Source organism: Drosophila eugracilis, unplaced genomic scaffold, assembly GCF_018153835.1.
Source record: "Drosophila eugracilis isolate 14026-0451.02 unplaced genomic scaffold, ASM1815383v1 contig_353, whole genome shotgun sequence".
In the NCBI taxonomy this organism is placed as follows: domain Eukaryota; kingdom Metazoa; phylum Arthropoda; class Insecta; order Diptera; family Drosophilidae; genus Drosophila; species Drosophila eugracilis.
In genome coordinates this window covers 455,804-481,695 of record NW_024573209.1, presented here as the reverse complement: position 1 = coordinate 481,695, position 25,892 = coordinate 455,804, and the positions used below count along the sequence as shown (strand labels likewise).

Genomic DNA, 25,892 nt, shown 5'->3' with positions numbered 1-25,892 from the left:
GGAACTATTATGATTACACCATATAAACACCAAAAGTAGCGCAAAGAATATAATTATAAACTTTCTAATCCTTATCATTGTTTTGCGTCTAATCATATTCCGGAGCTCAACATGAAATTTTACATAAATTGTGACAGCTATCAAAACGAACGCTGGACCAAAAACTACAATCAAAGTCAACGGAATAGTATAAAAAAAACCACCAAATATACAAAAGATTATTTAAATATTATTAATCTATTTAGTTTCGTCATAAAAGTCGTCCTCGTTCTCCTGTATTACATATCTTAATTTTCTTTCCTTTAAGGCTCCCTTCCCTTTCCGAAACTGATCCTTGTAGCACAAACAGAATTTCTTGGCCAGAGCATCCTGTACGCAATGAGACTCATTGCGATAGGAATTGAGCCGACTAATCATTTCAGTCTGAATGGTCACGATTTCATTGTTCTCTCTGCTATAAACTGTGGATCTGAATTTAGCATTGTTCGGTTTGGTGGTAAAGACAAGCCGATAGGTGTCCACATTATTAGGAGATGCCATTTCGTTTCCCGACTCATTGAAGTGCAACTGTCGGTCGGCCCTTAGAACTGCACTTAACTTAAGACTCTGGCAATCTTCATCGAGATTCAGCATCTTCAGGTATTTGTTCATCCGACTAACAGCCAATTTGGCAAGACTCGTGATGAAAAGAGTGACTTGAACACCTACAAAGGGCTGGCAAGTACACCAGTGATCGGGAATGCCTGCATCCGAGCAACTTCTGTCACTAGGAAGTACTTTTAGGATAGATCGGCAATAGTTACACTTCACAAGTCTACTAAAATGTAGCCTTGGTTGAATTTGCTTAATCAGTTGTCTTATACCAAGATGGAGATCGTAATTAGAACTCAGACGATTCCTATTCAAAATCAGAGCCTTCTCCACCGATGGGTGGCGCCTTCGATACCAGGGTGGTAGGTAAATATGCAACATGGGCTGGCGCTCCTCCAGAAAGCCGGTATAGTGCTCAACCAGAGGTCCGTGCTTAGAGCCATGATCACTGAAAAGTATCACAATAGATCTATCGAATAGTCTAAGCTTCTTGAATTCTTCCATGTAGCCTACAAATAGACGATCCAAATTCGCACCACCACGAAAATCATCGTGGGTAAAACTGCTCGTCCAAAAGACACCAAAAAGGGGCTTTGGCTGCTCAAATACAAAACGCTCTATCAGCTGCTTGGCAAAATCAAAAACATAACTAAAACTGTGCCTTCTGCCAATGCAATATTTAAAGTCAAAATACTTCAAGGTTTGTTCAATGGCCATCAAAAAGGGTCGCAAATAAAAGTCCACTGGAGGACGTTTGAATCCCATCTTCAAGTAGTTGAAGGTGGAGATGGAGGTCGAGTCATCGGCATAGGCTGTTAGATAGCCGGCGCTGTGGAAGTGATTCCACAGAAATACAAGACTGTCCAGGCAACCGGACTCTCTCACATCACATTTGCTTCGCCATTGCCTTGGAGTACGACCCGTGAGTAAGGCCATTAAATTGGGCAGAGTATTTTCGCCAACCTTGTTATATCCCTCCATCTCGAACCATCCCTCTTGGCTGACAAAGTCTGAGGTCAGCGGCATGCTCCGCCGGAAGTTCATGCGCGACATACTATCGATTCCTAAGAGCAAGACACTCGGATACTCTCCACCTCTTTCTCGATCGTTCTTCTCATTGCGATTCTTTGGATATTGAACGAAGGAGAAGGCATCCCGTTGAAGAATCCTTGACTTGTTAGCCATTTCATGACATTCTACGATCACACCCAGAAAATGATTGGGAACTATCCAGTCCTGGTGGAAGTATTCAGGAGATTTAAGACTGAAAAGGAATTAATGTAAATTTTTTATTGCCTTTCGATTGTAACATCCATCTTACTAAGCAAGAACGTCTGCTGGTCCGGGGACAACCTCGGTATAGGTGCATCCAAAATCCGAAAAATGTGAAAAGTGCTTTAAAGATACTTCCACATTAAGATGCAGTTTGTAGTGTTGCTTGGCATGATCGTAGATAACACTGACCAAACTTGGCTCATTTGTGCAGACTTTGAACTCGAGAGGTTCCCACTTGGGGTAGCCTTCTGCAAACGGATTGACCTTTAGCATCTTGCAATTGGGACTGAGGACGCAGAAGCTCTCGGAGACATTTTTCGGAGCAGCCCACAAAGTCTCTTCAGTATAATTAAAGTTGAACCGGGTTAACGGCTCGATATTGATCTGCCATGATTTATCTATAGTTTTTTCTTTGAAATTGCTTGACTTTTGGTTTGCTAATATAAAAATCACCAGAAGAAGTACCAAGCACAGGCATAGTTTTCGGCCATTACATCGAAACATGATTGTTTTCTGTAAATTTTAGGAAATTACTTTTGCTTTGTTAGGCGTTACTCACTTTGTTCTTAAATTTTGGTTCGAAAATATGTATTAAGCAATATTTTGTAATATCAAGAGATTTTCGAAATTTTTTGAATTTAATTTCGCAAAATAATGAATCTTAAACCTTAAATGCAGGGCAAAGACTCTTCAACGTAAGATGATGATTAAAATAATAGCTTGTTCTCACTAATATTATTTGATGATAATTGATCCTCAAGCTAATAGTATCACTCCCAAAAGGTAAATATAAATCGTCTTGTCGGAATTTAACTTTTAGCGGAAAACCAATCTATGGATTTTTAATATATATTTTCCTACAAAATCCTTATTTCATTACCTTAATAACATAAACAGATTGATTTCTGCCTTGCCATTATTACATACAAGAACATTACTAAGTTCTTACATTATACCTATCAATTGAGGGTATATATTAGTGTATATTCTACTTGACGACAAATTAGCTGAGTTCATTTCACCCTAAAACTATGTTGGTCTACACTTAATGATAACTTAAACAGAAATTTCTATGTTGAGATATTTATGACTTGAGGTCACTGAAACAAATGCAATAAAGTTTGGCCAGTTTGTCGTCGATGCAGGTGGAGTCCTCCTTGTACGAGTTCGTTCTACTGATTTTCTCCACATCGACCTCAGCTTTTTGTGTGGAATTATTATAGACAACGGTGGCCTGGAAATCAGCGCTATTCTGCTCCACTTTGAACTTGATACGATATACAGAGGTCTCCACCTCTTTTATTTCGTCATACCAATTGACATCCAGACCCGTCTTAATCTCAGTCTTATGGATGTAGTTTAGGGTTAGATTGCTGCATAGTTTGCTTAGATTTTTTTGGACAAAATACTCGTTCATCCGATCGATCACACTATGGGCAATGGGTTCTGTCCACTCTTGATCTTTGAGAAGCAGGTATGGTTCGCAGGTGCACCAGTGGTCGACGATGCCTGCTTGAGAACAGGTGCGATCCTCGGGCAGAGGATAGAACAGCGACTGGCATGTGGGACAGTCGAAGGACTTGGGTAGCTCTGGCCCATCTGGAATACCCCCAATCTCGACGATGTGCTTCAGTGTATTGTGGAGATCATAATTGGAACTTAACCGGTGCTGATTAAGTTCCAGTGCTTGAGCATAGGAAGGATATGTCTCACGGAACCAGGGAGGCAGGTATATAAACATCATGGGCAGCCGTTCCTCCAAGAATCCTTCCTTCAACGTAGTCAACTCACCAAAGCGGGTGCCATGATCGGCAAAGAATATCATAATCATTTCCTCAAAATCCCCATCCTCATGGAAATCGAGCAAGTCTCCAAGAACCTTCTCCTGCATGGACGACGGCATGAAAGTATCATCATGACTAAAATGATTTGACCAAAACATTCCCCAAATTGGACGCTCGTGGACAAAACGCTGTGCAAACTGGCGACCGTAGTTGTAAATATAACGATTTGCAATTCGACGTCCCAGACAATATCGCATATAGTCATGTTCCGGCAATCGATACACATCCATCTCGCTTTCAAGTGCTCGCAACATTGGGCGGAAGTAGTAGTCCATGGGTTTTCTGGTGAAGCCGGGTCTCATATAGTTAAAATGATTCGAATCACTCTCGTCCTCTGCATAGCCTGTCAAATAGCTGGCATTCTTAAAGTACTTCCATATCATGGGCATATCATCTAAACAACCCTTCACGTCAGTATCACACACCTGTTCCCTGGCCGCACTAATAGAATACCCACTGAGAATGGCGAGGATATTGGGAAAGGAATTGTCCGCAACCTGAAAAAATTCGACAAGAAAATACACTTTTACAAAAGCAACCTAAAGGTAATGCGCATGCAGGGCTTTATAGCCTTAAATTTGTTGATAAATTGTGAAATAATGTTTATACAAATTAAGACTTTATTTCCAGTGGATTGTTCATTATTTTATTGTTCAATAATGAGTCCATGTTTTGTGGATCATTTTAATTACTCTATTTTACTGACTCGAACAAAATTTAAATCAAACACTCGCATCGATCATTCACTGCGAAATAAACTCTTTATTGCATACGAAATTTATAAACAAATTATTTCCGGTGCAAGTTTTCAAGGAAAAAAGAAGAACAAATTATACTGCAGTTAGTAACGGAATGAGGCGGAAAGAGGAATACGAAAAATTGCTAGTGAAATATCTCCGCGAGCACTCAAAGCTTTTGGGAAAGCATAGCGAGCTTAACATTGTATAGTCTATCTCTCCCTTATGATTTTTGAGAACTGTTATTTGTGGACATTTCCTTGCCTACTCATCTTTTTCTTGTGATCTGGCGTTGCCACTATATTTTAATTTATTTGACTTGGAAATATAAAAAAAATACTTAGTTTACTGAGTTTTGTGTTAAAAATAAAATTATTTTTGAAAAATTCAAAGCTCATATATTATTATTGCCGAGAAAGTTTTAAAAGGAAGTTTCTTTAGACTTTTTAGTAAGAAGTTAATTTAAATATGTATATTTAATTTAAATATGAATATGTTGAAACCCCATCTTTGCAAACTTTAGCTATTGCTTACCTTATTATATCCCTGCATCTCGTACCAACCGGGACCCTGGAGAAAATTGAAAACCTTTGGCATAGTGCGGCGTAAATTAATCCGAGAAAGCGAATCGATACCGTACATTATGACACTCGGCTTTCGGGCAGACCGAGGTTGGTTGAGATCCTTGGGCAGCGGCCGATATTGTATAAACATGAAGGCGTCCTTCTGGAGGACCACTTTCGGATCCTCAGCCGTCTGGCACTCAACGATCAATCCCTCCACATGCAGCGGCACCACATAACCGTTGGTAAAGTACTTCTTTAACCCGAGACTATGCGATTGGAACATTGGATAACTATTTCTTTGCAATTACGGGAACTTGTCTTACTTATCATAAGTATCCGCACTATTCCCATATTTGATTTCCTGGTAAAAGCAATTATATTCCGATTCGGTATTATTGAGTAACTTAAACGCTACTTCATCGTCAATGTGCAAAACATGACGCTTTATGTTTTTGTTATATTCAGTCCAAATGAGATCGCTCTCATTTGAACACCTGACTAAGGTTTGTGGTTTATAGATTTTCATCACTTCATCGTTAAAAGGATCCACGAAGGGGATTTGACATTTTGAGGTTTTCACAAAGTACTTCTGTAGTTCCGGCTTGAGTGAAACTCGCGATCGCGTTGTTTTTGAAACAAGTTTAACATCCGAATACGAAAGATTATTAGACCGAAGTAATAGATAACCCACAATGATCAACAAGTAAAGCATTCCAAGGATCTTGTAGAGCGGATGAGTGAAACGAAATTGCGACTCCATGGTGTTCCTTCGACAACATAAACGTTCCAACTGAACTGAAATCACGGAGCACAGAAGAATTGTACCAACATACGAGGTGTGTTCAAAAAGTAAGGTGACTCTTCAAATTTCGCGAATTTCAAATTTTTCGATTATCGATTTTTTTGTTTTGTTATATTGGTACACTCTTCCCTAACATCTGTACCAAGTTTCAATGGAACATCCTCTTTTGTTTGGTTGTGAGAGGCGTAAAGTTACAAGTTGTTTTGCGAGCTCGGCGATTTTTTGCTATCGAAAAATATGGATCAAAGGATTTGGATTTTTTGGCCAAAAACAACACCACAATAATGCCTCAGCCACCATATTCACCGGATTTGGCCCCATGTGACTTTTTCTTGTTCCCAAAACTGAAGATAATCGAAAAATTTGAAAAATTTGAAATTTGAAAAGTCACCTTACTTTTTGAACACACCTCGTATAACTTCTAAAAGGTTTCGATAATCGAAAAATTTGAAATTCGCGAAATTTGAAGAGTCACCTTACTTTTTGAACACACCTCGTATGTATGACATTTCGTTATCACAATGAACAACGAACTAGAGGTGGAGAAACATCGATGTTCACGGACATCGATGTTTACGATCGATGAAACATCGATGTTTTAAATAAAAAAAATGTGCAGTTATTTTAATGTATTTAAACTTTATTTTAATTTGTAATGTTTAAAAATTAAAAGTCAAATTTTCAACAAAAAATATCCAATTTATTAATCACTTATTAAATAAAAACGAAAAGAAAAACAAATTAAAATAAAACTGTTCATGATATTCATGTTCTACTTCTTTGGTATATTGTCATATTCTTAGTTTGTAAATAATAACAAAAAAAACAAATTTTATATCAATGTTTCAATATATACATACATGATCCAAAGAAAATAATAGTTTTTTTGGATAATGTGATATTCCTACTATACTTACTATTCCGAACTCTACTATATATGTATATTTATACATATACATATACACATACACACATATACACATATACATATGTATCTGTGTATTTATTTACATCTTTGTTTTTGTATAAAAAGAGGAGCTTATCGACAACGGTCGATGATAGCCGCGTGCGACGTTCACTTATAAGTTGTCCAGCTTTACTGAAAACTCTTTCAGATTCGCACGAAGATGCCGGATCGCAGAAGTATTATTAAGCTAACGTTTTATAAGCGTAGCCATTAAATTAAGTTATATATGTACTTACAATTCGCCAATCAATCAATGTGCCTTAGAAAAGAAAAAACATCGATGTTCCTCCGGTAAACATCGATGTTGCCGATGTTTCGAAAACATCGATGTCATCGATGTTCGCATCGATGTTTCTCCACCTCTACAACGAACGTACACGACTAATTACCAGCTCGAGACCGCACTTAAACATTACTCTGCCAATTATCTGAAAGATATTCGGAATTGTTGTTGTTGTTGGGCAAGGTCAGGTTCTAGGTAATTTCGGGAAGCACAGGGTGTAATTGTGGGTGTGTCATTGGATATTGGACAAACTTCTGTTGCTACCCAAAGAGGCATTTCCTTTGAGTGTAATAGTTTCTAAGATAAGGTCAAATCTACTTTACATAAATGGCAATCAGTTTGTTACAAATACCGCCTCTAAATTCATGATTAATGAAAAAACCAATTTTAAAAGGCAATTTCAGATAACAATTAACATAAAGTTTGCCATTAGCTTTTCCACAGATAAGGAAATCGTTTTGGAACAAAAATAAGAGGGATTATTAGTCTTATTTCATAAATAGGCGTATGTATGTGACAAATGTTGGCTGTATTTTTAGTTTACCAAACGAAAAGACAATTTAAAAATACATTTCATTTTACTTAAATAAAAAAAATGTATCGATCGAATCATTAATATCAAACTGTTATCCATAACTTTGATAAACATACACAAAATAGTTTATGTATCTTATTATTAACGCATTCAGCATCGGAACCATACCAATTAGTACGACTAATCTGTTCCACATTGATCTCCAGATCTTCCGTTTCTCTATCGTAGGATGTGGTGGCAAAGAACTCAGCTCTATTCTGATTAACCTGGAATTTGGTGTGATAATGTCGCATTCCCTTTATAGGGCTTACGTCTCCATCCAGCTCAAGCATTCTTTCTTCGGTGATGTTGACCACCCTCAGAGTGAGATTGCTACAAAGATTCTGTAGGTTCTTCCTCTGGAGGTACTGATTGATGCGACCAACCACCAGATCGGCCATCTGCCAGGTCCATGGGTCCGCCTTAACTTCCTCGTAGTTGTGGCACGTACAGTAAGCCTCCGGTATGGCAGCCTCCGAGCAGCCGCGTTTATCGGGCAGCGAATAAAATAACGACTGACACTGGGGGCAGTCGTGGGACCATTTGGTATCCTCTTTTAGTTCTTCAATATTTAAGATGTGCTTCAAGGTGTTGTAGACGTCAAAGTTTGAACTTAGACGATTCTGATTTTGGGAAAGAGCTTCCGCATATTGGGGATACTTTTCCCGGAACCATGGAGGCAGGTAAATGAACATCATGGGTAAACGCTCCTCCAGGAAAGATTCCTTCATGTGCATCATTGGACCAAACCTGGCTCCGTGATCCGAGAAGAAGATCATTATCGTATGCTCGAAGGCTCCATCTTTCTCAAAATTCAGGAGATCATTTAAGATCTTATGCTGCATTGCGGACAGCATGAAGACGTCGTCGTGGCTGAAGTGATTCGTCCAAAACATTCCCCAGATTGGGCGATCGGCCACAAATCGTTGCATAAACTGACGGCAGTAATCGTAAATGTAGCTATTGGCCAAGCGACGACCCAGGCAGTATTTCATTTTACAACTTGGGCAATATTGGATCATCGTTTCCTTCTCCAGAGCATTAAGAAAGGGGCGAAAGTAGTAATCTGTGGGCCTGTAGTAAAATCCTGGCTTCAAATAGTTAAATGTATTTATACTCAGCGAATCCTCAGCATAGGCTGTCAAATAGCCATCTTTCTTAAAGTCCTTCCATATGAAGGGTATTTCATCTAAGCATCCTGTTTTACTTGTATTGCAAACTCGAGCCTCTGCCGTCTCTGGTGAAAAGCCAGTTAGCATAGCGAATATGTTAGGGAAGGTGTTATCGGCCACCTTAAAGTTAAATTATTATATTTATATTATTATACTAGTACTAAAACTCCTCGTATTCTACCTTATTATAGCCCATCATTTCGAACCATCCTGGGGACTTCAGGAACTCATAGATCATGGGCATCATCCGGCGTAGATTAGTTCGTGAAACAGTATCTATGCCGTACATAATAACACTGGCTTTCCGATCTTTCTGAGCGCTGTGGGGAATCTTTTTGTCCTGTACAAACACAAAAGCATCCTTTTGCAGAAGTCTCCTTTCGTCCGCTGTCCTGCAGTCCACCAACATCCCTTCGACATCCAAAGGTACCAAAAAGTCTTGAGTAAACTTCGTTCTGTTTCCTTTCCTGTACTCAAAAAAAATAAGTTTTTCTTGAAAGTTAAGATCGTTTATTTCTCCACATTACTTATCGTAGCGATCCGCTGATTGGCCGTAAATAATTTTCTGGTAAAAGCAGGAAAAGTCATTACTTTTCGACTGCGACAGTTTGTGGAGCACTTCCTCATTAACATGAAGTGTATATTGATTGAAAACTTTATCAAAATGCACTGTAATGAGATCACTTTGATTGGAGCAGCGCGTAAAATTTCTTGGCTTGTAGGTTTTCATGAAGTCTGCACTGAAGAGCTCTACGTATGGTATTTCACATTTTGAATTTTGCACATAAAAACGTTTTTCACTTTCCTTTTTATATATTATAAAATTTTCATTTTCTTCTAGTGGCATTATGTTCCACAGTATTAAAAGGCAGAAAATCGGAATAAACCATAAAAATCCCTTTTGGGTGAGGACTACTTTCTCCTTCATTATTAATATGTTACTAAAATAAACGGTTAAGGATATATGATAATATGAATATAGATGAGTACCATATCTATACAAAAAGGAAATCAGAAATAGATAACTTTGAGTCTAAACTAAAGACCTTTAATAATATGACTTTTAAAAACAGCAAAATATTTATTTTTAATTTATAAAACTTAGTTAAAACAGTCAATGATCTGTTAATGATAGTTATTAAGTTGAAAAAATTGATCTTTATTGGTAAAGCTATCACTAACAACTGACTTCGATAAGCAGCTGGAAGCGAGGAAATAAGGTCAACAGTGTGTGAACTGACAATATTATTTACTGATACTCATTATTGGTGTAACATAACAATAACTTCGCTAAACACAACTTTAATTATCGAGCGAACTATTTCTACCTATTTGTTTGTTTCCATTTTTTCTCAATATTTTCCTGACCAGACTTTTCCATTTTTAAGTTTTAGTTACTTTGTTGCAATTTTGAACTGCATATGCAGAACAACTTGGTGATCTTATTGTTAATGCATTCTGAATCCGAACCGTATATATTAATACGGCTGATATGTTCCACATTGATCTTGAGCTCTTCTGTTTCCCTATTGTATAGGACGGTGGCATAAAACTCTGCCATATTCTGATGAACCTGAATCCTCGTATGATAATACTGCATTCTTTTCGGTAGGCTTTCATCCTCTTCGATCTTGTCCACTCTCTGTTCAGTACTTCTAAACTTCAGAGTGAGATTACTGCATAGGCTATTCAGGTTCTTGAGCTGGAGGTACTGATTTATACGATCCACCACCAATTCGGCCATGCGCCAGGTCCATGGCTCCTCCTTGACTACCTCGTAGTTGTGGCACGTACAGTAGGCCTCCACTATGGCAGCCTCCGAACAGCCGCGATTCTCTGGCAGCGGATGAAAGAGCGACTGGCACTGTGGGCAGTCAAATGCCCATTGTGTATCATCTACTCCTTCATCAATGTTTAGGATGTGCCTTAATGTATTGTAGACGTCGAAGTTAGAACTAAGGCGATTCTGATTCTGGAAAAGAGCTTCCGCATAGAGAGGATACTTCTCTCGAAACCAAGGCGGCAAGTAAATGAACATCATGGGTAGACGCTCCTCCAGAAAAGATTCCTTCATGTGCATCATTGGACCGAACCTGGCTCCGTGATCCGAGAAGAAGATCATTATCGTATGCTCGAAGGCTCCATCTTTCTCAAAATTCAGGAGATCATTTAAGATCTTATGCTGCATTGCGGACAGCATGAAGACGTCGTCGTGGCTGAAGTGATTCGTCCAAAACATTCCCCAGATAGGGCGATCGGCAACAAATCGTTGCATAAACTGGCGGCAGTAATCAAAGATATAGCTGTTGGCCAATCGACGACCCAGACAATACTTCTTCCGACAATCCGGGCAATACTGTACGTGAGTCTCTTTTTCAAGGGCATTTAGAAAAGGGCGAAAATAGTAATCGGTGGGTTTCACGGCAAAGCCTGGTTTCTTATAGCTGAATGTATTGGAGACCTCCTCATCCTCAGCATAGGCTGTCAAATAGCCGTTTTTCTTGAAGTCCTGCCATATGAATGGTATTTTATCTAGACATCCATCAAGATCCGTATCACAAATTTCGGTTTCTGCTGTCTCCGGGGAATATCCAGTTAACAGAGCGAATATGTTGGGAAATGAATTATCAGCCACCTATAATGAGAAATAGGTTGTTAGTTCAGATCCAAGTTGATCGGAGTGGTAGTATTTTCAGGAATGATCTGCTTAGTATCCATTAGGGATATTTCTGGGGCAATTTCTGGGGTATTCTTCTTACCTTATTGTAGCCCATCATTTCGTACCATCCTGGTGACCTAAGGTACTCGTATAACAAGGGCATCATCCGGCGTAGATTAGTTCGAGATACCGTATCTATGCCGTACATAATAACACTGGCTTTACGATCTTTCTGGGAACTATGGGGAATCTTTTTGTTTTGTACAAACGTAAAAGCATCCTTTTGCAGGAGCAAAATGTTGTCCGCTGATCGACACTCCACCAACATCCCTTCGACATCCAAGGGTACCAAATAGTCTTGAGTAAATTTCGTTCTGTTTCCTTTCCTGTAAATAAAAAATGTGATTTCATAGAATGTTGAGATTACTGATCATTTAGCATTACTTATCGTAGCGCTCCGCTGACTGACCGTAAATAATTTTCTGGTAAAAGCAGGAAAACTCATTACTTTTCGACTGGGAAAGCTTATGTAGAACTTCCTCATTAATGTGTAGTACATACTGATTATAAACTTTATCAAAGTTCACTGTAATAAGATCACTCTCGTTGGTGCAGGGCATAAATATCTTGGGTTTGTTGATTTTCATGAACTCAGCATTAAAGGGATTTACATATGGCATTTTACACTTTTCTGAATTTACATAGAAAAGTTTTTCCCCTTCATGGAACTCACGCACAATAATTTTGAACTTTTCTGTCGTTTTTGAGTTAAGTTTATTCCATAGTGTTATGAAGGATATAATGAGAAGGATTTAAAAAAAGTTTTTTAAAAGGGCTCGAAAGAATCCGCACCATTTTTAATGTGCCAATTAAGTAATATTTTGCATGTATTTTTAATTTTACTACAAAAAAGTTAAGGGAAAACATAAATTTCACTGTCTAATTTAATATTCTTCGCTTCTTAACTAGGGATTGAGGGAAACACTTTAACAAAATGTTTGGTTTTTTAATAAAGAATCATAATAAAAATGTTCGATTACAGAATGACTTAAGTGATATGATAAGCATATCCTCTGCAAAGTAATAAAGAAAATAAAGTTAACATTTATTTGAAATGTTTAGCTCTAAGAACAAAAAGTGTACTCGTAAAATAATATATTTTTAAAATTTACTTTTTTAAAATTTTATATAAGTGGGGTTTGATTTAAATTAAATTATTTTTATATTATATTACTTAATTACACTTATTTTTTTTTTTATTTTATTTAAATTGAATGTCGTCTCTCCGCCTTATTTGCTCTTCTTGAGCACGTCTTATCGGCGTCAACTTTTCTCGAACACTCCTCGTTCCTCTCGTCACTTCTCTCGTCGTTCGCTTCAATCTTCTCGTCCTCGTCTTCATTGTCCACGTTGTTTCCACCTCCTTCGCCAGATGGCCACTCTCTATCTCTTCGTTCCTGGTGTTTCGCCGTTATGTACGTATGTACGTATGTACGTATGTATGTATGTTCTTATTAACCATTTCTATGTTTATTTTACTTTTCACAGTGATATAGGAATAAACACCATGAAAAATGGAAATTTACCATGAAAAAGCTAACTTAGCTCATGAGAAATACTACATATTAAGACCAGTTAAGAGTAAACATGTCACCTATCAGCTTGCTGCTTCTAGTACTTAATTTACTCCTTTTAAGCCATTTGACGGACACAGTTAAAAGGCATAAAATAAAGCAAAACTCTTTGCAACAAACCAAACATGAACATTATATCAAGACATCAGAGTGCCATATACCCTATATCCCAAGGGAAATAAAAAATATAAAAAGTATATCTAGAAATGAAAAAGTTTGCTCCCCAGATGAGAGTTTGATCAGCATTAGTTTCGATGAGAAAACCCAGCAATATGTTTTACATGTTAACGATTCTGTTGCCCAATTGAGACTAAGGGCTTTGGAGGATATACCCCTCAGCTTGGGGGGATATAATTGCAGCTACCAAGAGATCCAAAGGGTAAATCAAACATATAAAGCTAAAGAACCTGTTGTGTAAGTACATTTTAGTTTCTTAGATAAAAATCTTAATTTGTAATTTACTTTTAAGCAGCTTGGGTGAAGAAGTGGCCTTTTGGGATGGCTATTTGGTACCTCGTAATGTCCAGGGCATGACAGCTGCCTGTCGAAATGAGCTGGCTGAGGAACTTCAAACAGATACCTTTGCCCTTGTGCAGCCTAAAAAGTCATATACCCCTCTAAGCTCATGGCATCGCAGACCCAGTGTTCTAATGATTGGCATCGATGGAATATCTCAAAACAACTTTCACAGCAATATGCCCAGAATATTCAATTATCTAAAAACGAATGGCTGGTTCAGTATGGATGGTTACACCAGGGTGGGTAAAGATACTCTACCCAATCTAATGGCTATGCTAACAGGTTATAGTCCTCATACTTGGTCTAATCTGAAGTGCCAATCGGAAAGACAATTGGGATGCCTTAAGACAATACCTTTGTTATGGAAGCGTTTTAAGAAAAAGGGTTATATCACTGCCTATGGTGAGGGCATGTCCGACTTGACAATGTTTAATGTGGATAAGATTTGGATTTTCTGAAAATTCCATTGACTTTTATGCTCGACCTTATCTTGAGTTAAAGAAAAGACAAGATTGCATTGACAGGCGGTTAAATATGAGATATATCCTAGACTTTTGTGAGGATTTTGTTAAGCAACACAAAAACATCTCTCGGCCTTTGTTCGGACTTTGCTTTAGCATTAGTATAAGCCCTGAAAGGTCCTATGCCAATGACAGAATGCAAACTGAACTCTTGGAAAAACTGGAGAAATTTAAGAAAATGAATGTGCTTTCCCAGTATATTGTGATACTTTTCAGTGATCAGGGATCATTAGAAAAGGGAAAAAATAAGGACTTTATAGAGAAAAGTCTGCCAATTTTATATATTTGGTTGCCAACATGGTTTAGGCTAAGACATCCCGAAATAGTTCAAGCCTTAAGGATCAATAGCAAACGCCTGACTTCCCCCTACGATCTTCACCTGACACTGCAACATCTTTTGGAACTGGGAGAACGTTGGCCTCGAGCTGTGGATAAGCTGGTGGATTGCCCCACCTGTCAAACACTTTTTGCTCCAATCCCCGAGAACCGCACCTGCTCAGATGCTGGAATAGGAGAGACCTACTGCCCTTGTGATAGCTATAAGATGCTCAATAACAAGCAGGTCAAGCAATTGCCCTTGGGAAAGCTTCTCATTCGCAGTATTAATAGTTTTCTCAACCATAACAATTTGCGGGAACTCTGCTCCAAACTAAGTTTGAACTCCATCAAAACTGTGCTACAACGTAAGGATGTGAAGTTTACAAATGGCAGTACTTATCGAGTCGAATTTACTGCCAAGCCAAATAACTTAAGGTTTTCGGCCACCACACGCTTATAATCATAAAAACCAAGTTTTGGAATACCTAAATGTAGAGTCCATAAACCGCCTTAATAACTATCAAAATGATTCCAACTGCATGCGAAGATTGCGAGGCCGAAAGTTCTGTGTTTGCAAAAAACGAATAGTTAAGGCTAAAACTAAATCTAAAGTTAAAGTCAAGGAAAAGCTGGTCGCCAAAAACAAGGCCTATAGAGAAATACTAAAAAAAATCAAACTTAACAAGGAGTGGGAGCTGAAAAACAAAATCTGGAAGAAAGTAGATGATAGTTTATATAAATTGCCAGATATGCAACCAGAAAACAACCAAAACATTGAAATTATATCGGTATAAATATATTATAACTTCAATAAAGTTAAAACCTACCAAATGTTTTAGTTTATAACTAATAATGAAGGTGTTTAGAAGAGGCTTTCTAGTAATGTTAATAATTTTTCAAATTATTGGACAGTTAACAAGCAAAAAGTTAGAAACTACGAAAACACCTTTTATAAAAAAGAGTACAGTACCCAAATGGAAGGTGAAAACGGATGAAAATGTAAAAGATATCATTAGTTATAAATACAATGATCATAAACAACAATATGAGCTATATTTGGACCGATCTGCAGCCCATAAAAGTTTACTTAAACTTAAGAATAGGCCAAGGGATAAGTCTTTTAACTGTACCTATCAAAGTATAGCTTTGGGTTTATATAAGAAGACTAATATCAAGTAAGTTTTGGAATTAAAATATAGAAATAAACATCTTTAAGGTTGTTTTATTAGAAAAAAGCTGTTGAAATCCCTATAAAAAATGGAGATGTTTTACCCAAAAGTGTGGAAGCTATCATCGCCACCTGCAAGAGTAAAATGAATGATCTTCTACAGGTTAAACCCATTTTATTTGTGAGCCCTAAATACCAGGCAATCCTCAAAAGAACACAACGGCGACATACGAATGTCTTGCTATTTGGATTTAATGGAATGACGGCAACAGCTTTCCAATCAGTACAAAAAGAAGTTCGTGGATCTAAAAGTATGGAAAATTTCTATGAAATAAAAAGATACCTAACCATCAGTGAAAATGAATATCTGAATTTAATGGCATTGCTCACTGGTTATAGTCCAAATGATATTGACAATCTGAATTCAAAACAATCGTTGCCTACTATATTCCAAAATTACAAAAAGGAAGGTTATGTGACTGCCTTTGCTGAGGATATTGCAGTCATAAAGAAGTTTTCCTTTGAGATGGGGGAACAACCTGCCGACTTCTACCTGAGACCCCTGCTGAAAGCAATCTCAGATAGTCCAAAATTACGCAATCAAACCATACTTACATCCAACCTTGTTTACGACTATGCTGAGCAGTTCATGAAGCATTATCTTTACAGTTCGCAGCCAATGTTTGGTTTGTTCTGGACTAATGCTTCCGAAATAGAACAAAGAAAAGATAGCTTTCTGGACTATATAAAACGATTTAAGCAGCTGGGTTTGTTCAACGAATCTATTGTGATCTTTTTCAGTGATCATATATGCAAGCCAATGCTTTTTATATGGCTGCCTAACTCATTTCGTAAGAGAAACCCTAAAATTATTCAGGAACTTACTAAGAATGGAAATCTCCTGACATCACCATTTGATCTTTTTCTTACCCTACAACATATACTGGACCTAGAAAGAGATAAAAACGAAAAGCTAAGCAGATCTTTGGGTTGTCCAAAATGTCATTCACTTTTTAAAGAGTTGCCAATCAATCGCAGCTGTGAAGAAACGGGTTTAAAGGATAGTAACTGCGAGTGTGGCAATCTAATTAGACTTCCTCAAACGGATCCTTTAAATATTCCCCTTGGAAGGTATTTGGTTAAAAGTATTAACAAGTTTCTTCTAAGTAATCACCTGTTGAATCGTTGTGAAGAGTTTACTTTACAAAAAGTTGATTCTATTTACAGAATCAGAACCGAATCAAGAACCATACTCGAAAAATATAGAATTCAAATTATAGCCAAACCAAAACTAACCCACTTTTTTGCTACCATACAGTATAACCCAGCTAGTGGCAATATTGAAAGTGCCTCCATACAAACTTTCGACCGACTTTACAGACATGCCATAGAATCTAAATGTCTGAAAGAAGAAAAGCTCAAGAAGTTTTGTCTATGCAAAGCCAAACTAAATAACAACAAGCCAAAGGAAAGTTCTACAAAAAATATAAATTTATTGTTTAATAAACTTATAAAGAAAATAGAGGGCCTACGAAGAGATTTAATCAGTTTAAAGGATATTTTAGCACATAATCCTGACCAGCAGAGATCAGCCATCACAGAGCCACCGGAGAGTCAAGAATCTCATGAAAACATCGAATCTAGCCTGATGATGCATTACTGATGCAAAACTTTCCACATTGCTAATAAAGTAACTTGATAAGATTTAAGATAAACTGTGCCGTGCCGTAAATCCTTAATTTATTTGATGTCTAGAACTGTTGAGAAGGGGGCAATAAGTAGTTTTATCTTTTGCTTTTTTGCTTGCTGAGCATCCGATAGATAGCGACAATAGATTAACGGCCAATACGTTCTTGCATTTCTACAAGCCCTTCATATTTCTTTAAAAAGCGGAAATTAAATAATTTTCTCATTTTCTAAAATGATTTTCTAACCGGATATTGCCGCTCGCTGTGTTGGTTTACCAACTAAACAAGCAATTAATCAGGTGTGGGTGTGTAGCTCTTGCCAATTTTCAAAAAGTTCCCCTGTTTCCAAGGAAAATATATCAAATCGTTTGATAGATATATAACCTAGTTCAGAGCTAGCAAAACAATCATAATTAGCCGCTTATCAATTGAAAGGCTGCGTCTGGGTTTATGTTCTGTCTACTTATTAACATTGTTTACTAATTCATTATGATAATAGGCCGTCAGCGACTATCAGTATCAGTATCAGTATCAGTATCAGTATCAGTTCAGATGAGGACAGACACCCCCGACGACTGTTTGGATTAAGCGTCATCGTTATCCCAAACATTGTCCACACTCGACTCTCGCACGATTCGGATTATATTCTTGATGTTAGTTCGCTGCAATAATTCATAGGCTTCGGTTCTGCTCTGGCTTCGGTTTAAATCCTTCTAGAAATCACCCTTAATAGCTAGGATGCCCAACAAAAAGGTGTTCAACAGGACTAACTCAGTTAGTCCTGGACAATTGCATTATTATCACACGGATTTTTACTACTCCATGCCGGATTTGAATAGTAAGTATTAGGGAAAAGTGGATTACAGTTCAAACTTTCTTATGATTACAAAGGAAAATTACATTTTTCTATTCTTCAAATCAATAAGTCAAAGTGCAAATAAAAATGTGGAAAAAGTTAAAGGAAATCAAAAGTAAAATTAAACACAAATTGGATTGGTTTTTGGGTTAGTGTGGTTTAGTTTTTCGAGACTATTAAATATTTTATCATTTAGAAATGTCGCTGTCAGATTAAGTTTTTCCTTATTTATTATTTCCGTTCAATCTCTTTTATTTCTTATTTTGACAACAAAGATTATAGATGTACACAAAGATATTATCTTTTTCACATATGTCCATATATATATATGTATATATTCTTGATAAGATAATATCTGCCTTCTTCTTTATTCCACTTTTTGCATTTTTAACCATCTGGCTTCATAAAACAATAAAATTGTAATAAATTTTTAATGCAAACAAAAAGTATATATTTGTATATTTTCTTGCTAAATAAAAATCAACTAAAATAAAAATTTATTTCTAATTTACTAAATGTTTAAATTTCTTAAAATAAATAAAAATAAATTTTTATACTCTTTACCTTCTCTTCTTCTTCAATATTTACTTCAATCAAATTTCGAATTTATCCTAGTTTTCAACCCAATTTTGTAGCGCAGCCAACTTCACTTCAAAACAAAATTCGTTTCTCTTCAAATTTTCTGGCCCAAACAAGATTTTTCCGAGCAGTAGTCTCCCTCCGCTCATACACGGAGTCTTGCTCTCAGAACTGAGAGGATACACTGAGAAATAATTTTGTTAACAAAAAATAAAATTATTACTAAAAAATATTTCATTTTCATTTTTCTAATCTAATTTGTAATTTACAGTTGACAGATTGTTAAAATATAATAAATTTAAATAATTAAAATCAAATATTGTATTTATATTTCATTTTGGTTTATATATATATTTTTAATCATGTTTTTTCTTTGATATGTATTTTACATTTCTTAATATCTTTCTTAAATCTAAACTAAACTAAAAGTTTTGCCAGTGTAATATTAAAACAAAGAGCGCAGAGAGCGCATTGCATTGCGCTATCGCGTCGTCTAGATTTCTTTGGGGTTAAAATTTCCACTGGTGCAGTTTCCGTCTCATTTGTTGGTCTGCTTTGTGAGTGAGTTGAAGCGTTTTGTTTTTCCTCTGGCGAGTCTTGTGAAAATTTCGTAATAATATCGGTTGATAAATATTTAACTGACTTGTGAAGAGAGAAAAATGCTGAACTATAACCAAAAATAGCAATAAAAAGTTGATCTTAATTTAAAAATATTCCACGACGTGACTCTAAAAACAAACAAAGATATGCGGAAGCTAAAAACAAAGTGTTAAGCAAAAGAGAGACAAAGAGAGAGTGTGTCGCGATAAGCGGGAGAGCCAGAGAAGAAGAGAGAGCTAGTTGTTGATTAAAATGTGTGTCAAAAAAAGACAACAAACCGATGGAAAAAACAGTTGTTTTTGATAATAAGTCATGGGAAGCGGCACGTGTGTTTCGGGTCTCTTAAATTAAATATATCTATAATATACAAATCTAATTTTGGATATATGCTCATCCAAGCCACTTAGTTTTTAAACAACAAAATAGAAACCCAAACAAAAGAAAAGACAAATCGACAAGTAAATGTGAAATTCGCTCGAAAATCGCACTTGTCACCACTTCTTAACTCTACGCTAATCCCAAAGGTACAGATCAAATATAGGAAAGATACAGATACATGTAAGTGCAGCAACAAAACTAAAACAAGAGTGTAAATTTGATTCGAGTCCCACGCTAAAATAAACAAACAAGACAAACATTTCCACAGGTGCTTGCAGCGGGTTTTGTAATTCAAATTCAAATTTTCGTTGCGGCTGCAAATGTTTTTCAAAACCAGAAAAAATCCGTATTTCCATATTACACTTTAAAATAAATATAAGACTTTTGTTTAATAATCGGAAAACTGTGTTGATTTGTAACACAAAATTTAAAAATCTTTAAAAAATATAAAAGTTTTTCACTTCATTTTTTAAGTCAAACAAAGATGAGTTTTCAAGTTTTTTCAGTTTTAAAAAACTAACAAATATGTATTCTTAAAAAATACTTGTTACGATTTATACTTATATTTAAATAACACAAATTTTTCTTCTTAACCGCCAAAATCTTTCCCTAAATTGTTATTAAAAAATCCATTTTTATTGATCATAAAACTGACTCCCTTTAAGTTGTTTTCAGTGTAGTCACAACAGGTTTTTTTTTTGACACCTTAGCAACGGAAATAAAAAGAACATTGTCGAAAATGCAAAAAAGATATGTAAACAAAAATAAATTCTTAATAATACACGACCTATGCCATTTTTTGAGGCCACATTGTATGTGTTTCTTTGTCATGGGAAAGCCCTGGGAAAACCTGACAAAGAAACAGCAAAACCGGCAAATGTATATAGAGAAATGGAAAGAAAGAAATTTTATTGGGCTCAATTTATAAGGGGGCCGTTTATGTTGTTATCGAAAGCAAGGCTACTGATAGTATTGGTGATAAAGCCAAAAACTAACTAAAAGTAGGCCATATGGTTAGTAACATCAAAATACTAATTCTTTTAGCTTTTATTTTAGTCGGAGGCAAAGAGTCTATAGAATCAAAGCAAAGTCACTTTACTAAATTCGTTTATTAGGGTCTTATCACCCAAAATGAATTTAAACTGACTATAATTTATTTATAAAGATTATGTTATCAACTGTTTAAGTTAGGACAACTTGGCTTAGTTAACATTTTTTTTGATTTTTGCAATTTCTTTTTCTGCTTTCTTAATAACTTTACTGGTTAAAGATTGTCAACCATTCTTGTGTTTTTATACAATGAATAATTTAATCTCCCATTTGTTTATCTTATGTGGCTTTTCTTTCTTTATAAACGTTTTCAATTTTCCTTTCATAACATGTTACCATGGCAAGCGATAAAGGTTAAAATTGTTTATGGTATTGTTTTTAGCTGAAAAGCACATTTCAGGCGAGTTCAAAAAGCACTCGACAAAAACGTGACAAATAAAAAAATGACTCGTGTACGCCATAAATACTATATTTATGTCAGAGAAGTATCGCACATATGAAATTATTCACATATATTTCTGATCACAACTCGCTCGATGTTGATAAGAGCCGACTAATATCAGCCGACTAACATCACTTTCATGAGGGCAAAAATGGGCTTATCAAAGCTGGCATCTATAGGCCGGCGGTAATTAGCCAAGGCACCTGATAAGGTAGTAAAAACTATTCGTAATCATGTGAGATTGGAGAGTAAATGAAGAAAGGGAGAGGCTAGGAAAATATCATTAGAAGATAGAGAGAGAGCTAAACCTTAAACGAACTTAGTAAAAAGAAAGAATAAAATGTAGTATTTTTACCTTACAACTTGAACCCAAAAACAACAAAAATAAGATACTGATATAAAATACTATTTAAATAATACAAAAATATTATTACCATCTTGTTAGTTGCAAAGCTGCAGTATAGTTAACTAGATACCTTACTTCCCGAAACCGCTCCTGTTCTAAATATTTCCCAAGCTAACAAAATATAACCTCATCTTTTTCCGCAAAATTAAGTCCGCTGAGTGATTGATCCAGAGTCTCGGGTCGCTAAGTATCGATCAAACATCGGCTGTCACTTGGCTGGCCATCGATCTGAGTCTGCCAATAGAATCTTGTGAATAGCTTAGTTATACACTGGGCCAATATCAATAATCGTGTCAGATTGTTGATACAATCTCGCCGCCTCCTCTCACACATACATTAACTTGGCCATAAGAAGGCGTGAAAACATGCCGGTCCCCGACGGCCAGACTAATTTTGATAATCGCGAAATCAGACAGTGTACAACAAACCTGCCTGGCAATCAGACGTAGTCGCCGGAAAAGTTATTTTGCAGGAAGAAAAAATAAAGAAAAACTTAAGTCACCAAGATGCAGCCCTTAACGGAATATCACTTTGAAGGTGCCTTGTCAGGCCATATAAAATAAATAAACAGAAATATATAGTAACGAGATAGTAATTTTTATCATTTTTTTTCTATTTACTTTTCCAGAAACCCGCAAAATGCACGGAGTGAAGAGGGTGCTGATCTTCTGCCTGATGATTGTGATACTGCCGGCCATACTCATCATAATGCCACTGCACCTGCGAAAGACCGTGTTTGCGGATGTCATCTATCCCATGGCCGAGTCCGATATCATTGAGATTCGTGCAGGAATCTCGTCTATCTTCTGCGCAAAGCACACCCTGCGAATGAATTCCAATTTCAATGCCTTTCAACTTCGGAATAAGCCAGAGATCGCAACAAATCGCAAACATATTAGGCTAAAGAAGTCTATGATACTGCCGGATGATACCCTGGAATATTGGGGCTTCTTTTTACTAAAAGGTGCCAGAGTCCAGGTGAAGTTCTGTTCCCGCTATTATGGATCACGAATCCTGATCGTCCATGGTCACAGGGAGCTAAATCTCTGCGGTCTAACCGATCATAATAAGAACAAGGTGGACGCCAAAGGTTATGCCAAAGGTCATGACCAGGTTCAAGTATTCTTCGAAGACAATGTAGAGATCACAGAGGAAAAGTATAACCAGGATCGGTTAATGGAGCATGAGAATCATGGTGGCGAGGACCTGAGCGACGATGGGCCACAGTTGCAACCCAAAATGATAAAAAAGAAACTACAGAATGGCAAATTTCATGGTGATTCCAGTCTATATGCACTTACAGACTTGCAAGGATCACATCACACCGAGCACATATTAAATCATAATAATCACAGCTCAAATTCTTCTGGTCACCATCATCATCATAATCACTCCTTGACTGATGCCCCCTATCTTCAAGATCAAAGTTCGAATATCACAATTGATGAGTTCAGAGGACCCAATTCAAATACGAGTGAGATTCATCATAACTCAAATAGTGCACCCCACAAGGAACGGCTGAAGAGGCATAATAAGGGAACCCATAGACATCAGAAGAGGCAGGAACTCTACGAGACACTTTATAAGAGATCAAAACGTGAGAACGTCTATGATCGGAAGACCATCCATGGCGGTAACGCCGCGAACTTTACCCAAATCGACGAATCAAATTCAGTGTCCAGTTTTGAGACAGGACTTCTTGGTTGCTTTCATGGAATGATACTTCTGCAGGAGTCCTTCAATCCAAAAAATGAATGCTCAAATCCCCATACAATGGAGAGTTCATCCAACATGAGTTCATTTTTGGTGCACAATGTGATCGAGGATGGTTACTACTACTATATCTTCTACAGTGACAATGATGAATATAGAAACGAGATACATGCCATATTCGACTTATACAAACCGACGTATCAGTACTCAAACATGAGCGACACCCAAAGCTGTATGAATACCACAAATTGTACTTTCAACATTAGTTTCCTTTCGGACGAGATCGTCGTAGTGGAGGTACCCACACGGGATGGCATTGAGCACGAGGCGGATGATATAACGAATCTGATATCAACGTGTCATCCTCGCAGCGAGATATATGCCATATTTCCCATCACTGTGCTAGTCCTGATCCTGTGCTGCTCCTTCCTGTAGTCCTCTCTTCAATCCAATAATATTATTAGATACTATTGTGATACTCATTGTGAGGTAACGACTACTACTGAGTGATAAACTCGCAATGTGAGTAAGAATGTCTGGCCCCCAAAACCTAGAGCTTTTCGAGTAGCCATTATGGCTATATCCAATATCGATTATATATACACACACACGGAATGAACAGTCTGAACAATTCGTTATCAATATTCGTAGTCTGTAATATCAATGTAGATAGCCTAAGATGCAAGCATTTTAAAAGTCTATGGTTTATTTTGTGAATGTTAGGCTTAAGGATATATATAAATTGTATATTGTGTACAAATAATTGTAGATAACGAGTAGTTTTAAGAGTAAGCAATAGTACTTAACAATAATTCTCATTTATAATGTGGAAATTAGCGACTTCTGTTGATAAGGTCAAGCTAAAAGTTAAGTTAAATCCAATTTAAAAGACATTTCTTACTGAGACATTTCATTTATGTTTAACTTTAGTTTCAGAGTTTTAGTTTTGAATAAAAACAACTTCAAAGAACGTAAAGCAACCTTCTGCTTGTTATTTTCAAAGCACATACTTTGCCAGTGGCGCAATCATGGCCAGAATATTTTCCATTGGCTATAATTTCAGGACAGAAAGCAATTTTGTTGATTTTACTTATTTTAGATTAATTCACACACAAGTCGGTGGCTCGTTTGAGTGTGACTTGGTACTTATTTCTCAAATTGGCCACGGGAGTAATGCCAATATTTACACAAATTGTATGCCTGCAATGAATGGAAAATAACATTGTCATCAAAAATAAATTCATTTACTTTGCAGTCTTTTGGTTTCTTGCGCTCAATTGGGCAGCGCAAACAAAGTGCCTTGGATTATCCGTTAAACATAGTTTCATTAGGGTAAGCTTATGATTAAAAAATCAACAAAATAAATAAATAACGATGTCAAGTCTTGAATGATATTAATTTTTTTTATTAAGGGGCAGAATAAAAGTGAAAACATTTTTGAATTTTGTGGATCGTTATGAGCGGAACAAACAAAAGCTAAGTGCTATGAAAGTAAGGTTGTCGCATCGACTGATCTACGCCATGTAGAAAGGTGTAGAAATTATGTAAGATAACAAAATAAGGTAAAGTATTTTTGAGTTCTTTTTGAAGTTTAAAAAAACGGTTAATGCGAGTTTTAACTACTCTAGTACTAAAGTTAAAACAAGCAATAAACTAGTAATAAAGTGTTTTATTATGAAATCTTCGAAATTTCCAGGATTAAATCCTTTTTCAGGTAACTTCTGTGGGTAGAACGCACTAATTAAAAGTGCACATTCTGTGTTATCATATTTGTCATATTGGTTTGTATGAAAGTAGTTATGCACTTAATATCTTATCTTATCTTAATTTGAAACGCGCAACTAACAAATTCAATAAACATTACTGCAGTTCAGCAACAGTCACTAATTTACCGATAATGTATTCTGAACTTGAAAAAGTAAAAACTTGACATCAACGAGTTATTTTTAAGTATTTGCAAGAAGTGTTTTTTAAGACATGTTAACCATTCCGGTTTAATGTGAATTATGAAATTATTAGAGTCTACAATATAGCATCACAGAAGCCAGTTAGTTGTTGATGTAGATAAGAAATCAAACAAAAACATCTTCTAACGAGTTAGCGCTTATAACTTGTTTAATTACAGTCCAATCACAACAATTAATACGATGTTTGAAAAGGTCAATAATTAGTCATTTAGAAAGTACAGTCGAACTTCTTTAATGTGAGTACTAACTCGATGAATTAAACCCTTCGGGGAATCTTAAGATACAAAGATTGTTTAATTTTAAAATAACATTTAGTGAGGAAGTAAAAAGATTCGTAAAATAAAACATATTTTGAATATAAAACTAATTTTGATAATATGAAAACGAATGCCTAGGTTGTAGATAGCGAATTTTACCTGTTTAAAATTTAAGACTTTTCGACTTGCATTTACCGTTTTTTGGCAGTAAATAAAAAGGTTGACAAAAACATGTTTTTTGTGATTATATCAATAACGGTTGGCGTGCAATTTTTTAATGACGTTTTCATTAATTATTTATAAAAACAAAATGTTAAAGTCATTGA

The 25,892-nt window shown here is 36.3% G+C and overlaps 6 protein-coding genes across 10 annotated transcripts; 2 read left to right on the top strand and 4 right to left on the bottom strand.

The window, feature by feature from the left end:
• Window positions 1–237: 237 nt before the first annotated feature.
• On the bottom strand, window positions 238–2,139 carry LOC108110423. Its single transcript, XM_017219490.2, has 3 exons — window positions 1,913–2,139; window positions 864–1,855; window positions 238–776 (listed from the first exon to the last, which is right to left on the bottom strand). Exons 1-3 carry the CDS (start codon window positions 2,137–2,139, stop codon window positions 238–240), a joined length of 1,758 nt encoding a protein of 585 aa, XP_017074979.2.
• Window positions 2,140–2,701: 562 nt separating this feature from the next.
• Window positions 2,702–5,827, bottom strand: LOC108111215. 3 transcript variants are annotated; one of them, XM_017220614.2, is made up of 3 exons: window positions 5,337–5,827; window positions 4,982–5,279; window positions 2,702–4,207 (listed from the first exon to the last, which is right to left on the bottom strand). In XM_017220614.2, the coding sequence occupies exons 1-3, from the start codon at window positions 5,771–5,773 to the stop codon at window positions 2,951–2,953; spliced, it is 1,992 nt and encodes a 663-aa protein (XP_017076103.2). In that variant the 5' UTR covers window positions 5,774–5,827; the 3' UTR covers window positions 2,702–2,950. The 3 variants fall into 3 exon arrangements, with proteins under 3 accessions (XP_017076103.2, XP_041674578.1, XP_017076105.2); XM_041818644.1 differs by lacking the exons at window positions 4,982–5,279; window positions 5,337–5,827 and adding an exon at window positions 4,547–4,753; XM_017220616.2 differs by lacking the exons at window positions 4,982–5,279; window positions 5,337–5,827 and adding an exon at window positions 4,417–4,465.
• Window positions 5,828–7,683: 1,856 nt separating this feature from the next.
• LOC108110566 lies at window positions 7,684–9,703 on the bottom strand. The gene is made up of 3 exons (XM_017219663.2): window positions 9,339–9,703; window positions 8,993–9,278; window positions 7,684–8,931 (listed from the first exon to the last, which is right to left on the bottom strand). Exons 1-3 carry the CDS (start codon window positions 9,656–9,658, stop codon window positions 7,684–7,686), a joined length of 1,854 nt encoding a protein of 617 aa, XP_017075152.2. The 5' UTR covers window positions 9,659–9,703.
• A 498-nt stretch (window positions 9,704–10,201) lies between these two features.
• LOC108110424 lies at window positions 10,202–12,325 on the bottom strand. The gene is given in 4 exon segments (XM_017219491.2): window positions 10,202–11,446; window positions 11,571–11,856; window positions 11,915–12,279; window positions 12,281–12,325. Coding segments are annotated over 4 exon segments (1,941 nt in total).
• A 764-nt stretch (window positions 12,326–13,089) lies between these two features.
• LOC108110642 lies at window positions 13,090–15,256 on the top strand. The gene is given in 5 exon segments (XM_041818645.1): window positions 13,090–13,518; window positions 13,577–14,066; window positions 14,068–14,916; window positions 14,918–15,094; window positions 15,158–15,256. Coding segments are annotated over 5 exon segments (2,016 nt in total). The 5' UTR covers window positions 13,090–13,117.
• A 2,734-nt stretch (window positions 15,257–17,990) lies between these two features.
• Window positions 17,991–24,318, top strand: LOC108111129. Of its 3 annotated transcripts, none has more exons than XM_017220488.2 (2): window positions 17,991–18,156; window positions 22,258–24,318. In XM_017220488.2, exons 1-2 carry the CDS (start codon window positions 18,057–18,059, stop codon window positions 23,775–23,777), a joined length of 1,620 nt encoding a protein of 539 aa, XP_017075977.1. In that variant the 5' UTR covers window positions 17,991–18,056; the 3' UTR covers window positions 23,778–24,318. The 3 variants fall into 3 exon arrangements, with proteins under 3 accessions (XP_017075977.1, XP_017075980.1, XP_017075979.1); XM_017220491.2 differs by lacking the exon at window positions 17,991–18,156 and adding an exon at window positions 19,297–19,911; XM_017220490.2 differs by lacking the exon at window positions 17,991–18,156 and adding an exon at window positions 22,044–22,166.
• Window positions 24,319–25,892: the final 1,574 nt, after the last annotated feature.

What these genes read in the sequence shown, in the direction of transcription:
- LOC108110423 (XM_017219490.2), bottom strand. Translation starts at nt 2,139, where the DNA reads ATGCTAAAGGTCAATCCGTTTGCAGAAGGCTACCCCAAGTGGGAACCT. An exon ending in CCAGCAGACGTTCTTGCTTA is followed by an intron (nt 1,856 to 1,912) that starts GTAAGATGGATG and finishes ATTCCTTTTCAG; the next exon opens with TCTTAAATCTCCTGAATACT. An exon ending in TAATTACGATCTCCATCTTG is followed by an intron (nt 777 to 863) that starts GTATAAGACAAC and finishes CTATCCTAAAAG; the next exon opens with TACTTCCTAGTGACAGAAGT.
- LOC108111215 (XM_017220614.2), bottom strand. Translation starts at nt 5,773, where the DNA reads ATGGAGTCGCAATTTCGTTTCACTCATCCGCTCTACAAGATCCTTGGA. An exon ending in AGTGCGGATACTTATGATAA is followed by an intron (nt 5,280 to 5,336) that starts GTAAGACAAGTT and finishes CCAATCGCATAG; the next exon opens with TCTCGGGTTAAAGAAGTACT. An exon ending in AGATGCAGGGATATAATAAG is followed by an intron (nt 4,208 to 4,981) that starts GTAAGCAATAGC and finishes GAATTTTTTCAG; the next exon opens with GTTGCGGACAATTCCTTTCC.
- LOC108110566 (XM_017219663.2), bottom strand. Translation starts at nt 9,658, where the DNA reads ATGCCACTAGAAGAAAATGAAAATTTTATAATATATAAAAAGGAAAGT. An exon ending in TCAGCGGATCGCTACGATAA is followed by an intron (nt 9,279 to 9,338) that starts GTAATGTGGAGA and finishes TTTTGAGTACAG; the next exon opens with GAAAGGAAACAGAACGAAGT. An exon ending in AAATGATGGGCTATAATAAG is followed by an intron (nt 8,932 to 8,992) that starts GTAGAATACGAG and finishes TTTAACTTTAAG; the next exon opens with GTGGCCGATAACACCTTCCC.
- LOC108111129 (XM_017220488.2), top strand. Translation starts at nt 18,057, where the DNA reads ATGCCCAACAAAAAGGTGTTCAACAGGACTAACTCAGTTAGTCCTGGA. An exon ending in CTCCATGCCGGATTTGAATA is followed by an intron (nt 18,157 to 22,257) that starts GTAAGTATTAGG and finishes TTACTTTTCCAG; the next exon opens with AAACCCGCAAAATGCACGGA.